General features: G+C 37.1%; 1 protein-coding gene across 3 annotated transcripts in view; it reads left to right on the top strand.

The window, feature by feature from the left end:
• The window catches only part of NUP62CL (nucleoporin 62 C-terminal like), a 72,186-nt gene that overhangs the window by 21,644 nt on the left and 34,599 nt on the right, over window positions 1–15,943 (top strand). For all 3 annotated transcript variants that reach the window (XM_041741604.1, XM_041741602.1, XM_041741603.1), the window contains exons 3-4: window positions 11,237–11,349; window positions 12,853–12,951. In XM_041741604.1, the coding sequence (XP_041597538.1) occupies window positions 11,292–11,349; window positions 12,853–12,951 (157 nt within the window). In that variant the 5' untranslated portion in view covers window positions 11,237–11,291. The remainder of the gene's footprint in view (window positions 1–11,236; window positions 11,350–12,852; window positions 12,952–15,943) is intronic.

The following is a 15,943-nucleotide window of genomic DNA, read 5'->3' as shown; positions in this document are numbered from 1 at the left end:
TGGGAAAGACAGCGCAAAAAGAAAGCCTGTATCATTCCTTGGGTCTCAAGATCTCTGTTTGCCTTCTTCTCACCCTTTCTTAGAGTCTTCTTATGTTTGTTTTATATATAATGTTTTGGTTAAACAGGGGTTTTATTTGAATAAGGAAAAGTACATGTATCCTATTTTCCTGGAAGTCCTTAATTTAATTTTTATATTTTAACATCTCTTAATTTCCTGAGTTTCTCTCTCTGGGCAAATAGACCTTTTCATCTCGAGATCCTTAATTCTTTTTTTTTTTAAGATTTTATTTATTTGTTTGTTTGTTTATTTATTTATTTATTCATGAGAGACACAGAGAGAAAGAGAGGCAGAGACATAGGCAGAGGGAGAAGCAGGCTCCATGCAGGAAGCCCTATGTGGGACTCCATTCTGGGACTCCAGGATCATGCACTGAGCCAAACGCAGGTGCTCAACCACTGAGCCACCCGGGTGTCCCCCTTAGTTCTTTTTATACTTTTATTATGGTTTATATTTTTAAGGAATCATTTTTTTTTCATAAATGATTAGTGAGTAAAACCATTATATTTCATTAAATAGCAATTCTTTTCTATTGATTTGAGATTCTGTCTTCCACATACAGCAAATTATATGTGATTAGTTCTACTTCCAGACTTCCTATTCTCTTCTATTGATCTGCCCTTTATAGTTCTAATATCACCATTTTAGTTATTGTAGCATGCTCCACTATCTTGTAGCATAGGGCCACCTTTCCCAGTCCTGTTAAGAAAAATTCTTGACTATTTTCTAGGGCCAACAATTTATTAAAATAGTTGGTTGGCAGCCTGGGTGGCTCAATCAGTTAAGCATCTGACTTTTGTTTTGTTTTGTTTTTTATTTTTTTTATTTTTTTTGTTTTTTTGTTTTTTTGTTTTGTTTTTTATTTTTTTTTTTATTTTTTTTTTTTTATTTTTTTTTTTTTTTAATTTTTTTTTTTTTTAATTTATTTATGATAGTCACAGAGAGAGAGAGAGAGAGAGGGAGAGAGAGAGGCAGAGACACAGGCAGAGGGAGAAGCAGGCTCCATGCACCGGGAGCCCGACGTGGGATTCGATCCCGGGTCTCCAGGATCGCGCCCTGGGCCAAAGGCAGGCGCCAAACCGCTGCGCCACCCAGGGATCCCTTTGTTTTGTTTTTTAAATTGAAGTTCGATTTGCCAACATATAGTATAATACCTGAGTGCCCATTACCCAGTTACCCCATACCCCTGCCTGCCTCCCCTTCCACTATTCCTTTGTTCGTTTCCCAGAGTTAGGAGTGTCTCATGGTTTGTCACCCTCTCTAATTTTTCCCACTTATTTTCCCTCCTTTCCCTTATAATCCCTTTCACTATTTCTTATATTCCCCATATGAGTGAAACCATATGATGATTGTCCTTCTCCAATTGACTTATTTCACTGAGCATGATACCCTCCAGTTCCATCCACATTGAACCAAATAGTGGATATTCATCCTTTCTAATGGCTAGGTAATATTCCTTTGTGTATGTGTATATATATATATATATATATATATATATATATATACATACATATATATATATATATATATATATACACAATGAAGGACATCGAGGCTCCTTCCACAGTTTGGCTATTGTGGACATTTCTGCTATAAACATTGGGGTGCTAGTGTCCTAGCGTTTCACTGCCTCTGTATCTTTGGGGTAAATACCCAGTAGAAGCATCTGACTTTAGCTCAGCTCGTGATCTCAGGGTCCTGGGATTGAGCCCCACGTAGGGCTCCCCAGTCAGTGGGGAGTCTGATTGTCCCTCTGCCCCTCCCACCACTCATGTTTTTTTTTCTCTCTCTCTCAAATAAATAAAATCTGTAAAATAGTTGGCAGTTTCTAATGTTCTTAAACATCAAGGAATTAAGGGTGATTTGGGTATCCTTAGTACTAGATGGAGAAAATTATATAAACCCTTCCTCTAGTCCAGTGGTTCTCAACTGGAGATGATTTTGCCCCCCTGTCCTATTTTTGGTTGTTGAGAGTGGGGAGGTGCTACTGGCAGTAGTGGGTAGAGTCCAGGGATGCTGTTGACCTTGGAAATAAAACAGCTACTTATTTTGCCAGCAAGATATGTTTGAATAGCAGAGGAATTGCAATTTGGGACAAGCAGCGTATGGCAAAACCACAGGCAAGTCTGGAGAACAAAGGAGGAGAAAGCCCTTTTCTAGAGGAAAGGGGGGAGTTGGGAGGGGCTGTTGTAAACCGAAAGTTCATTGGAGTTAATTGGGAGATTGAAGTGTGTGGCTTTTCATTCACTGAGTTTTGGAAGTCTCTCATTGGCTGGGCTGTTGTTGAGCAAGGAGAAAATCTTCCTCCTGCTGGAGTAGTAAAATAGGTTTGTTTTATTGTTTTCCTTTTGGACCTGCAACTGGCTGCAATAAGTGGTATGATGTGAGAGCTCCCTTTCCTGGCCTCCCAACCCCATTTTATTTATTTATTTTTATTTTTTAAAAAATCTTTTTATTTACTTATGATAGTCACAGAGAGAGAGAGAGAGAGGCAGAGACACAGGCAGAGGGAGAAGCAGGCTCCATGCACCGGGAGCCTGATGTGGGATTCGATCCCAGGTCTCCAGGATCGGGCCCCGGGCCAAAGGCAGGTGCCAAACCGCTGTGCCACCCAGGGATCCCCCAACCCCATTTTAAATGAAGTTTCTTTTATTCAGTTTCACACTGTAAAATATCCTGCAGTGCACATAAAAGAAAACCTTGTGTCCCCTACACTCAGTACCTCTGACACCAGATAGGAGAGGTTCTTCCCACACTAATCAATTCTCCAATTCTGGACACCAGCTGGGTTTCCTACATTTAGTTATGATGCTCATTACCTGGAGTTACCACAGACCACACATTTTAAAGTCTCAGTTCCACAACTGTCTACTACTTCAGAAAACAATTGTGAGCTCCAGGTTATATCATTTGTACTTCTCACCAACTTATTAGAAGTTGGGGGTTCCCATGACCCCCTCCTTGGGTCACTAATGTGCTAGAACAACTCACAGAACTCTAGAAAATCCTTTACTTACAATTACTGGTGTATTATAAATGGGGGATGCGGCCTAGATCTTCCATGTCTTTTCCAGGTGTTGTCACTGTTTTAGCACCTGCATGTGTTCACCAACCCAGAAGCCCTCCAAACTCCTTCATTTAGGGTATTGATGGAGGTTCTATTAAGTAGGCATGATTGATTAAATCATTGGCCAGTGGTGACTGAACTCAATCTTTAGCACCTCCCATTTCCAGAGGTTAGAGGGTGGGGTAAAAGTTGTAACCCTCTCATCACTTGGTTGGTTCCTCTGGTAACCAGGGCTCATCCTTAAGGGCTTCTTAAACTTCACCTTATTAACATAAATCAGGTTTGGTTGTTAAGGGCTTGTTATAAATAACCAGAGGCTCCTTTCACCTTTATTGCTTCTGGAGCTATTTCAGGAACAGGGGACAAAAGCCAAATATTATAACAAAAGATGTCCCTAACACTTTTGTCACTTAGGAAATTACAAGGGTTTCAGGACCTGTCCAGGAAAGGGGACACAGAGTAAATATACATTTCTTATTATATCCCAGCATGGGCTAGTCCTCTACAACAACGAATTACCTGGCCCCAAATGTCAGTAGTGCCATATTGAATAACCTTGCTCTAGTTATATGATTAGGAAAACAAAACCATCTCTTAAATCCTTTCTTATTTAAGAGAAAGATTCCTCTAACTTAAGAGCAAATCATATTAAATGGCATTTGCTTCCTTAGTTACCTCTGGGTATATGATTTAAGGTCAGGCCCTGAAATTATGCCAGTACCCAAGACAAATGATCAGGATTTAAAATATGGGCATAAATCAAGTGCAAATTCAATTAGCACTAGTGAAAAAGTTTCAATAATATGGCCAGTTATAAATACAAACATCAATAGTGTGCCCATGTTTAAGCAATAGTAGTTGGTAAATATATATAATGAGAAAAGGTCCATCAACAATTTCAACCAAAAATTCAAAGTGCCTAGCAATAAACTTTTAAAATCTGCATGACCTATATAAAGGTAACTCCAAAATTCTACTGAGGAATATAATAGAAGACATTAATAAATGAAGACACCCACTGAAGGCACAGACTTGATATACAAGATTGTCATTTATCTCCACATTAACCTACACATTTAATGTAATTCTTAAAAAACCATAATGGGAATTGTTAAAAAACAAAATTCAATCAAGTAAATTTGAAGATCCAATTGGCTTTTTAAGCAATTCATGAATTGGGCAGCATCCCATCTAGCAAGAAGAGTGATGCTCTGAGAAATTGTACAAAATGAAAGGTCTTTGTGGGAATGAGGGTCGGGCAAGAAGTTACTAGTAAAAGAAAAGAAAGGTTTTTGGCCAGATGTCTTTTGGGTGGAAGGAAACAGCAGGGTTGTTTTTTTTTTTTTATCATGCAGATTACCTCCCTTAGTGCTGATCAGGAAATTTCAGATTGAGTTTTGAAAGGTCACATTTCTGGAAAAGATTGAAACTATAATTAAGTTGAGTGGTTTCCTGTGGTGATGAACAAATCACTCCCAAATTGGGCTTTTTTTTTTTTTTTTGAGGAAGGAAGGGAAAAGTGGGACTTGACTATAGTTGAATCTAAAGTTTAAATGGGGAAATAAATACATGAGACTAGTCAACTCCCCCACCTTTTTTTGAAAGTGCACATACACTTTGGGGGCAGGGGGTCAGAGGGAGAGGGAGAAAGAGAAATCTTTTTTTTTAAGATTTTATTTATTTATACATGAGACACACACACACACACACACACACACACACACACACACACACAGAGGCAGAGACACAGGCAGAGAGAGAAGCAGGCTCCACGCAGGGAGCCCGACATGGGACTTCATCCCAGGTCTCCAGGATCAGGCCCTGGGCTGAAGGTGGCGCTAAACTGCTGAGCCACCGGGGCTGCCCAAGAGAAAGAAAAATCTTAAGCAGGCTCCATGCCCAGCCCAGCACAGCGCCCAGTGTTGGGGCTCAATCTCAGGACCCTGAGATCATGACCTGAGTCATGATCTGAGTACTTGTAGGAAAATACATGAAAATGTATGTTAACTTTATTCTCTTCCTATAAAATATTGTGTAACAAAATAAATAAAATACTGTGTAACATAAGAGCACATGAATTCTAGTGCTGTAATAATTGAAACTTTCTTGTAGAACATTGATAGAAAAATTAATGAAAAAATTTAAAGTACAGAAATAAACCTGGGTCTATGAAGATGGCATTTCAAATCTGTGGGGAGAGAGGATGCAGTAGTGAGTAAATGAATTTCAGTAGCTGGCTAAACAGCTGATTTGGGGGAAAGGGGATTAATTTTTGCCTAAGAAGATCATCAAAAAGAAAACCACGGGGCCAAAATGGTATCACTTAGGTGAAGGCCCCAAGTCAGTAAACCAGGCCTTAACACCTAACCCAACTGCAGTTTCAACCTCCCCCAGAAATCTAAGTCTTAACTAGCCAATCAGGAATTTTCTGATAAGCACCAATGAGGTAATCTGTCAGTGGGCCCTATCCATCTCCTGAAAGAAGATGAGGTCATCTGCATCATAAGATTCCCTGCCCTTTCCCCTAAGAGAAGGTTATCTTGCCTGAAACAATTCTTTCTTTTCTTTGCTTATCATTTTCTTGCCCCACCTTCCTTCCTATAAAAACCTTCCATTTTGTACAATTCCTTTGAGTGCCTTTCTACCTGCTAGATGAGATACTGCCAGATTCATGAATTAATAAAGCCAGTTAGTAGATCTTCAAATTTACTCCACTGAATTTTGTTTTTTTAAGAAGAGCAACCAAAAGAAATACTGGGTGAATTAAAGATAGAAAATGAAACGATAAATATTTTTTTAAAAAGCACAGGTAAATATGAAAATATGTGAATAATGTCTTGGGTTGGGGAAAGGACCTTTATATATAATTTAAAAACATGTAATATATTCAGTCAGATGGTTCAAAAATAAGACTGTACATAGTACACCTAGGTATACTATGTCCCATCTACCTGGTATTACCCCTACTCCCTCCACTCCCTCCATTCAACTGACCACTGTAATTGTATGTGTCCTTGTATATATCTTTCCACAGTTTCTTCATGGATTTGCTAGCAAATAAAATAAAAAAATATTCTTAAGCCCTCTACCTTTATTTTTGTTTACATAAATGATGCATACACAGTACTCTGTACCTTGCCTTTTTAATCTTACAAACTTTATACACTTACTTTAAACATTTTGGAGATCTTTTCACATCCGTCAGTATAAAGACAGCGCCCTCAGTATTTTTGGTAGCAACATAGAATCCCATGGCCTAGACGTGCTATAATTTACCTAGTCCTTTGCTGCTAGGCATTTAGGTTGTTTCCTCATTTACTAATACAAACAGTGATGTCATGGCTCTCATTTTACATGTCTTTTTATTTTTTATTCTTTTTAAAGATTTTATTTATTTATTCATGACAGAGAGAGAGACAGACAGACAGACAGACACAGGCAGAGGAAGAAGCAGGCTCCATGCAGGGAGCCTGACATGGGACTTGATCCCGGGTCTCCAGGATCACACCCCGGGCTGAAGGTGGCCCTAAACCATGGGCCACCAGGGCTGCCCTACATGTCATTTTATAGGTGTGCAAGTGCATCTTCACTGATACATTTTGAGAAGAAATATTAGTGGCTCAAAAGATAGGTTCATTTAGAATTTTTCGAACATTGGCCACTTGTTTTCCAGAGGGATTATACCAATGTATGTTCCTGTTAGGACCCTCAGAAGCTGTTTGTTCACAGTGTCTTTAACACAGTGTGTTACTAGTTTTTTATTTCTTACCATCTGTTTGGTGAAATTGTTCTCAATATAGTTATAATTTGTGATTTTCTCCTAAAAACTAGGTTAAACACCTTTTATATCTTTAAGAGAGGAAGGCATTAGAAACATAATATGGAGATATAAACCAGAAAGGAAAAAAATGATGGAAAGATTTGACTACATAAAACATAAAACTGAAATAAAAACACAAATGACAAACTGGGGTTGGGAAATTTTTGCAACATATTTTTAGAGGGGGAAGGGGCAAAAGGAGAGGGAGAGAGAGAGATTCTTAAGCAGGCTCCACACCCAGCATGAGATGGATGCAGGGCTCTATCTCACAGCCCTGAGATCATGACGTGAGCTGAAATCAAGAGTTAGTCGCTCAAACTGACTGAGCCACTCAGGCATCCTACAACATTTGACTAAGTAGCCTTGATATATGTTTCGATAATAAGACAATACTCTAATGAGAAAATCAGCAGATGACATGAATAGCCAATTTTGAATGAGGAAATTAAAGTAGCCATTAAACCCATAATAAAAATTTAGCCTCACTACTTGGTAATGAATTATAAATATTAGAACATCTTTTCTGTAAAACTGGCCATCTCTTTAAAAGTACACTACACGTTTCTAGATGAAACAGGGATACTCTACAATACACATTTTAAATGGTTGAAGGTATGTGGTAATGTTTCCAATTCCTTCCCAGCATCTCTCTGTCCCCTTCACCATCAGTGACCCTAGATCTTTTGGATAGCAGAGTCTTGTTATGTATTGCCATGAGTTGTTCAGCAGTTGGATGTAGGCAGCAACAGATTCAAGTGCAGTTCCTTATTAAGTACTTTCTCCTTTTGAAGAGGAAATAAAATGTAATTATATATATTGGAGTCTGGAAAAAATGGGTTCAATTCAGCGGCAACTTTCATTGGGCACTTACTACCGTGTGCCATGTACAATGGTCTAGAAAGGGGATGAAAAGATAAACTTCATTTTTAGTTAACCAGTGAATCTCATTTGTGTCTTTATATACTTCATTTCTCTAGCTCTATTTTTTTATACATTTTCCTTGAAATTTTAAAGAGGCGGGTAATCTGTTCTTGAAACTTTATCCCAGACTTCTATTTATTCCTTTTTTCAGAGTTTTATTATTATGTAATTCATATGCCATCTAATTTACCCATTGAAAACATACAATTAATTGGTTTTTAGTATATTCACCGAGTTGTGCAGTCATTACTGCAGTCAATTTTAGAATATTTTCATCTCCCTTAGAGGAAACTCCATACCCATTAGTAGTCACTGTCTATTCTTCACTCCCCCCAGTCCCTGACAACCATTCATCTGCTTTCTGGCTCTAGATTCCCCTATTCTGAACATGTCATCTAAAAGGAATCCTAAAATATGTGCTCTTTTGTGATTAACTTCTCTCACTCAGCATAATGTTTTTAAGAGCTCATCTGTGTTTTAGCATATCACAGTGTTGCTTTTCCTTTTTGTGGCCAAATAAAATTCTGTTGTATGGATATACCACATTTTATTTATCCATTCATCAGTTGATATTCATTTGGGCCATTTCTACCTTTTATCAGTAAGGAGTAATGCTATGAACATTCATGCACATGTTGTTGTGTGGATATATGTTTTCATTTCTCTTGTGTAGATACCTAGGAGTAGCATTACTAGGTCATATGACAATTCTATATTTAACACATTGAGGAAATGCTAGACAGTTTTCCAAAGTGGCTGTACCATCTTACATTCCCATCAGCATTGTGTGAGGTTCCCAATTTCTCCACGTCCTCACCAACACTTGATATTTGACTTTTTGATTATAGACATCTTAGTTGATATGAAGTAGACTCTCATTGTGGTTTTGATTTTTAATTTCCTAATGACTAATGACCTCGAGTTTGTTTTCATGTGTTAGATAGATGGCCATTTACATCAGCGACTTGGCATCTTTTCAACCGTTCTTTTGTAGTCCCATCTCCCTCTGGCCACAGCCTGGAAAGAATCTCTACTTTTAAGGATTTGCGTCATTAGATTTTGCTTACCTGGATAATCCAGGATAATCTCCCTATCTCAAGGTACTGAACCTTAATCACATCTGTAAAGGCCTTTTTGTGAAGTAAGGTAATATGTTGCAGGCTCTGGGTATTAGGAGGCAGCTATCTTTGGGGACCATTTTTCTGTCTACCATACCATCTTAAAAATACTAAATCTTCTGATCCACAAACATGATATATTTCCATTTATTTAGGATGTCTTTAATTTCTTGCAGTGATGTTTTCTATTTTCCCAGGTACAAGTCTTGCACTTCTCTTGCTAGATTTGCTCCTAAGTATTTTTGAGAAATTATTAGTGGAATGATATTCTTAATTTCATTTGTGGATTATTCATTGCCAGTATATAGAATTGTAATTCATTTTATTTGTGTTGGTCTTGAATCCTGCAAATTTACTGAGCTTGTTTGATGTTCTAATAGATTTTTTTGTGGCTGCCATAGAATTTTCTATATTCATAATCAAGTCACCTGTGAATAGAAATAGGTTTATTTATTCCTTTTTGACCTAGATGCCATTTATTTTTGTTTTCTTATCTAATTGTTCTCTCTAGAACTTCTAATGTATTGTTTGGAAGAGCAGACATCTTTGGTTCATTCTTAATAATAGTGGGAAAGTATGCAGTTTTTTATCATTAAATGTGATGTTAGCTGTGGGTTTTTCGTAAGTGCCCTTTATCATGTTGGAGAAGTTCCCTTCTCTTTGTAGTTTGTTAAGCATTTTCATCATGAAGTTGTGTTCAATTTTCTCAAATGCTTTTTCTACTTCTATTGAGATGATCCTGCTTTTTAAAAATAATAGCATAATAGAGGTATAATTCACATATCTTAAAATTCACCCTTTTAAAGTCTGCAATTCAGTCTTTTTTAAAAAAAAAACATTCACAGAGAGTAACCATCATCACGGTGCAATTCCAAAATATTTTTATTACCCCAAAAAGAAACCTGGTACCCATTAGCAGTCACTCCCCGCTATTACCCACTCCCAGCTCCTAGCATGTACTAATCTATGTCTTTTGATTTGCCTATTTTGGACATTTCTTATAAATGGAATCATACAATATGTAGCCTTTTGTGCCTGGCTTCTTTCATTTAGGGTGATATTTTCAAGATTCATCCAAGGTGAGTACTTGGTTCTTCTGATCTCCCGCGGAGGACTATTCAGCTTTTTCTTTCCCTCACTGCCCCTGGTAAACTAGCTGGCCTACAGCCTCAACTGTTACTCTTATGAAGCTACTTGTTTCCTCTAAATTGCTTAGCACCAAAATCTCCACTTTCTTTGAGATATAGTCCTTTGGCTTTAATTTCCTCATACTCCTTTTCAAATAAAGTCAATTCTTTTGGGTATAGCTTGGGAGCTCTCTGTTTTTAGGGGCCTCCTTTTACCCCTGGGCAAAATCTTTGAAATAGTGCTTTGGGCACTGTGCAGGGCCAGTTTCCTCTGACCCTCTTGCTTATCACTTCAGGCATGGAACCTCAGTGCTATAAGGCAGTCAGAGTAGGGGTGATGGGCCTCCTGTATTCTTAACCTGTTGTGCCTGGTGTAGGGCCTCTGTCCTATGAATGAGGGCTGACTAAAGGAAGGGAGTCCCTCAACTTTTGGCTGTACTCACCAGGAATTTCAACCCATTAAATCTTTGTTGGAGGTGATTTGCTGGCTGCTTGCCTTGCCCAATGAAATATTATATCCCTTAGTATCCCTTAGTTGGGATCTGGGGCCACTATTGTTGGCCATTCCTGCCTGGAGTGTGACTTTCTTCAAGGTCGGGGGGGGGCAGTATAGAGGGAAGGTAGGGAGTGGGTTGTGGTTCATATTCTAGACTCCCACTGGTATAACTGAATCTTAGCAGATTTTCTTGAATAAATGTTCTTTATTTGCTGTGTATCTTTAGGATTATTTCCTGAGATTTCAAATTGTTTTTATTATTGTTATTGTTGTTGTTGTTGTTGTTATTATTATTATTATTATCAGTTATGGTTGTTTCACTGAGGAATAGGTCCCCAGAACTTCTTATGTTGCAGTTCTAGAAGTGGATCCGATCCCCCACTTAAATTTACTTTTTCAGTAAAGTAGAATTTCTTATGATGGTGCTAGAAGGCTGGCTGTGCTAAGCAGTACTGATAAAGTATTTTTTTTAAATCAGGCTTTTATTATGTTTTATTTATTAGATTTCAGAGTATCTGATTTTCCTTGATTTGTTGCAGTTTCTCCATATAAATGTACCTTGTTATAATGGTGTTTTATATTTGAAAAATTATTCTTTGGTGACATATTTTTCTGCTTGTTACTTAGATTTTTAGGTTTGGCTTCAGCATCGACTGCTGACGCCACTACTTGTTCAGGCACCATGCTGTTTACTTCAACATCAAATGCTTCTACTTCTGCTGCTGCTACTGGGCTCTCTTGTAAGTTACTGGTTGCAAAGAAAATATTGTTATTTCGCATCAAGCCATTTAACTCACTTTGCCAATATAAGCTATGGAACTCTTGGATCTCATAAATTATCATTAAGCTCCAACCCATCTGTAATTGCTAATATCAATAGTAGTTTTGCTTCAGAACCTAATTGTCATGGCTTTAGCTGTGAATTTTGTGTTAACATGATTATTCCAGCTTAAAGTGACAATTGTAATGTTTTGAAACAACTTCTTGAAGCTAATGGGAATAGGAATTGTGGGAGTTTTGCCAAGTATGTCTGAAGGGAAGAAGTCTTATTATCCATGTGAATAAGATAAAACAGGAATTAAATGTTGCAGCCTTGCTATCATGTGTTTTTCTAGATAGAGCAGGTTTGTGGTCCTTACATTTTATCTATCAGAAGTGATGGATGACAGAAGGACCAGTTTTGGGTTTTAATTGACAGTGTGTGTTGCTTTGTGGCTTCTCTCCATGAAGAGGAACATCTTGATGCTTTGAGCTGAGAAGTGGGATATTAATTATCTTGTAATCCCAATTTCTTTGCTATATATCTTACATTAGTACAATAACAGATGTTGAGCAATTCTTTCTTACAGGTCCATATAAGCTGACTCTGCTTTTGAGATATCTTCACAGTACCATGACATTTATCATTAGACTTTGTTATTTTAATTCTAGCTGTAATATGATCCCCCCACAGCACTATTACAGCGAGATTGTCACATTCCTGGGAATAAAACTTTCTGGGAATTGCTCATGCCTAGTTCAGGGTGAAAAATAATGGTCTGTCATCCCTATCCTCTTGTGAAGTTGGCATAGTTACACTTGGGTTGTATTTTCTACCTAATAGACTTCCAATTTTGAGACACAATTAGCCTTTTGATACATGTAAGCAATATCCTTGTCCACCACAACAGATTTTGTGAATATGACCATGCCTGAGGCTGAAAGTTATAATTGTTGAATGCATTCCATTTTCAGCCAAAGACTTGCCCTCTGACCTCTGGCAGGCTTATTTTCATTCCTGTCTTTGAGGTCCTTGCCAAATGAAAAGAATTCTCAACCATAGTATATGTAACCTCAATTAGGTAAAACATATATAAAGTTAACTTATTTTAAGTGTACAATTCAGTGATCTTAATAACTATATATCTTACATTAGTACAATAACAGCAAATGTTGAGCAATTCTTTCTTACAGGTCCATATAAGCTGACTCTGCTTTTGAGATATCTTCACAGTACCATGACATTCTAGTTTTAGAATATTTCTGTCATCCAAATAAGATCTCTCAGTCTCAGATGACTACTAATCTATCTTCTGTCTCTGTAGATTTGCCTTTTCTGCACATTTCTTATAAATGGATTTACCATAGGTTTTTGGAGTTTAGCCAGAAGTTTCTAAAAGGCTCTTCAGATGAAAAAGACTCTATAAATTATTCACTGTTTTTAAATTAAAGTGTAATGGGTAATATTATGTTATTTTCTGCAGTTGGTGCTCCAGCAACTTCAATGGGCACATTTGGTGGCATAACTTTGGGATTTGGATTAAAATTCCCTGGAGCAGGTGGAGCAGCTCATACTGCATCTAGTAAGATTTTAGAATTACTGGGGTGTATGCTGTGTTTGGATACTCATTGGAAATGTACTCATTGTAACAAGCAGTAAGTAAGTTGTATTCCATAGTTTTTAGGACTAAGTAAGTTTTTATCATTTCATCATAGTATGCAAAAGGTACACCAATAGTGATGATTGCCAAAGTGTAGTGAGACATTTGATACCAATGATGCTACTTTCTTTGAGATGACCATAATCAATGCGGCTATCAAATTCTTGTCAACTTTTAAATTTAAGAATTTTTATTATTGAGCATAGTGTTTACATTGACCCAGTATATTAGGATTGATAGTTCTTTTTCCCTTATGCTTAATTTAATTTTGACCTGTGTTAAAGTCGACCTTCTGCAAAATTGATTACAAGAGTTTCCATCCTAAATTTGTTTCTGCCAGTTAGGAGATAGTTAGGTTGTCGGTTGAAGAGAACTTGGATAGTCGTAGCCTTATAGTTAGTTTATGGTGAGCTGGGTGGTCAGGGGTCAGTTGTTACTTAAACCTACCACTTAAGTCAGACTCCATCCTAGGAAAGTATTATTTATTTTATTTGAAAAGTTTATGTAAGGCTGAATAAATCTTTCCTCAAACCTGGCATAAATGAAAAGACACTCTATTTTAAATTTAAATTATTTCTAAACAGAGATGTCCACCATCTATGTATTCTTTTGCATGATTGATACTTAACTGTGTTTCTGCTATGTACTAGGCAACTGGGCAACCCATGAGAGTTGTGAAGAGTGTGTCTTGAGAACTTTATAGGTTACTGTATTTACAAATAGCATAACCCATAATTTCCCCCATAAAATGCTGAACAAAGAACTGATTCTTTCAGCCATGGGTTGAGTCACTGAAATATGAATTGGCAGGCTCTTCAGTGACTCTTCAGTGACTCCCTAGCTAGGTCTCAGATCCGGTCCTGTAAACTGGTACCTTTGCTACTAACCTATCCTTCCTGGCCATTCCATCCACCATTCCCTCATATACCCATCTCCCCATCAGACATATCTCAATTTGACACCCTTACCTCAGAGTTGGTTTTTTCCCCCTGCTCACTTTTCCTTTTCCCCAAGCATATTTACTAGTTCAGACTCTTTTCCTCACAAATCAGCCTTGTAGGGCAGTTTTCAAGGGGCTGTGTCTGCAAATTTATTGTCATTTGGGATTATTCTCTGCCCTAGGTATAATCAGCAAGTTTTAAGAGAAGCTTGCTTGTTATCAGTTTTATCTTTTGTATGGAAAATGTTTGGATAGGAAAATTGGATAGTAGGGTATTAAAGGATGTTTTCACTATTTTATATAACAATCTTTAAGACCATCAGAATGAGATTTATTTAAATGCAAATGTGTGCTTCCCTTTTATTACATGGATAATATACAGTTGACTGTATTTAGTTTAGACCAAAGTCATAACTTGCAAAATCAAACTGTGATGGAACCTTCATTCTCAAATCCATTGCTTTTTTGGTATTGATTGAAATACTATTGTTATTTGAGTATTATCTCCTATGCCAGAGCTAATTTACACCTTTTTTAAATGCCATAAAAGATAAGGAACAAAGATAAATACTGTTTAAAAAGGTTAAAATAATCATGCCATTTTTTTATGACTCAAGATTCTTTTATGTTTAGGCTGACAGGTATTAATTTCCTGAAGGTATTATTCATCATCTTTGTGAAGATGTTTTGGTAGTGATGGTAGTTGCTTTTTTTATTATAAAAATCATACACACATGTATATATATGTATATACATATAACACTGTCTCTAGAGTGAACAGTTTGGTGTTTATCTTTCCAGCCTTTTTTTAAACACATACAAACATACATTGATTTGTTTTACAAAAATGAGATCATTATAAATACACACATACACATAATCCTAGAATCTGCTACTTTCTTATGTATCATCTTTACACATCTGTCCATGCTAGGAAGTCCAGATTGCTAAAAAAAAAAAACACAGCTTTGGGTGAAAAAAGCTTCCTAAGAAGAACTTTTTCTTTTTCTTAATTGCTTTTTTGTCTAGCATGTAGTAGTTACACAGTGTTTGAACGAATTAAATCAATAAAGGAGGGGTCTCGATCCATCGTGTGATTAAGTTTCAGTATTTCTGGGGGAAGTTTCTTTTCAGATAAGATTTTTTTTATCTCAGATGAATATTTCAATGACATAGGACTGTAAGAATGCCCCGGGGGATCCAATCTGTCATCTTCTCTATCTATCACTTGAGTGATAAGTGACCCCAGGGATCCTTTGTGACTGGGTACCCTCTTTCCCTGTAGTGTTGATTCCACCCTTAAGAAGGTTAACCCAAAGAATGGAGGGCATTCTTGTAAGCATTTTTGTGGCCAAAAGGGAAATGGAATCTCTTAAAAATCTAACCCAGGTATTGTAATGGCACTGAACTTTAAAGAAACTGGAATTTAAGAGTTCTAAAGGCAGCTTTAGGGACCTAAATCTATTGCATAAACATAATTCAGCTCTTCTCCCTTATTCTTCTCTTTTCTAACTTCTCATTTGTTTCCTATCTCTTTTTCTACTGTACTATTTTAGCTTATTCTTTTTTTAAAGTTTATTTTATTATTTTATTATTTTTAAGATTTATTTATTTTTATGACAGAGAATGAGAATGAGCAGGGGGAGGGGCAGAGGGAGAAGCAGACTCCCTGATGAGCTGGGAACCTGATATGGGACTCGATCCCAGGACCTTGGTACCATGACCCAAGCTGAAGGTAGAAGGCACATGCTTAACTGACTGAGCCACTCAGGTGCCACTTACCTTATTCTTAATTTTGACTTCCTCAGACTCCTTAATTCTACTTCTTTTCTGTCCTCTGTTGGTTCTTTCAACCCCCCTGCCTATAGTCTGATTCTTTTCAGACTTTTGGAAATATTTCCAAATTTCTGCTTACAGTTTGATTTTTTCCATATTTCTGAAATATTTCTGTGTTTCTACCTATAGTCTCATTCT

Source organism: Vulpes lagopus, chromosome X, assembly GCF_018345385.1.
Source record: "Vulpes lagopus strain Blue_001 chromosome X, ASM1834538v1, whole genome shotgun sequence".
In the NCBI taxonomy this organism is placed as follows: domain Eukaryota; kingdom Metazoa; phylum Chordata; class Mammalia; order Carnivora; family Canidae; genus Vulpes; species Vulpes lagopus.
Note: the sequence above shows the minus strand (reverse complement) of the source record. Positions and strands in the feature narration are given on the sequence as shown.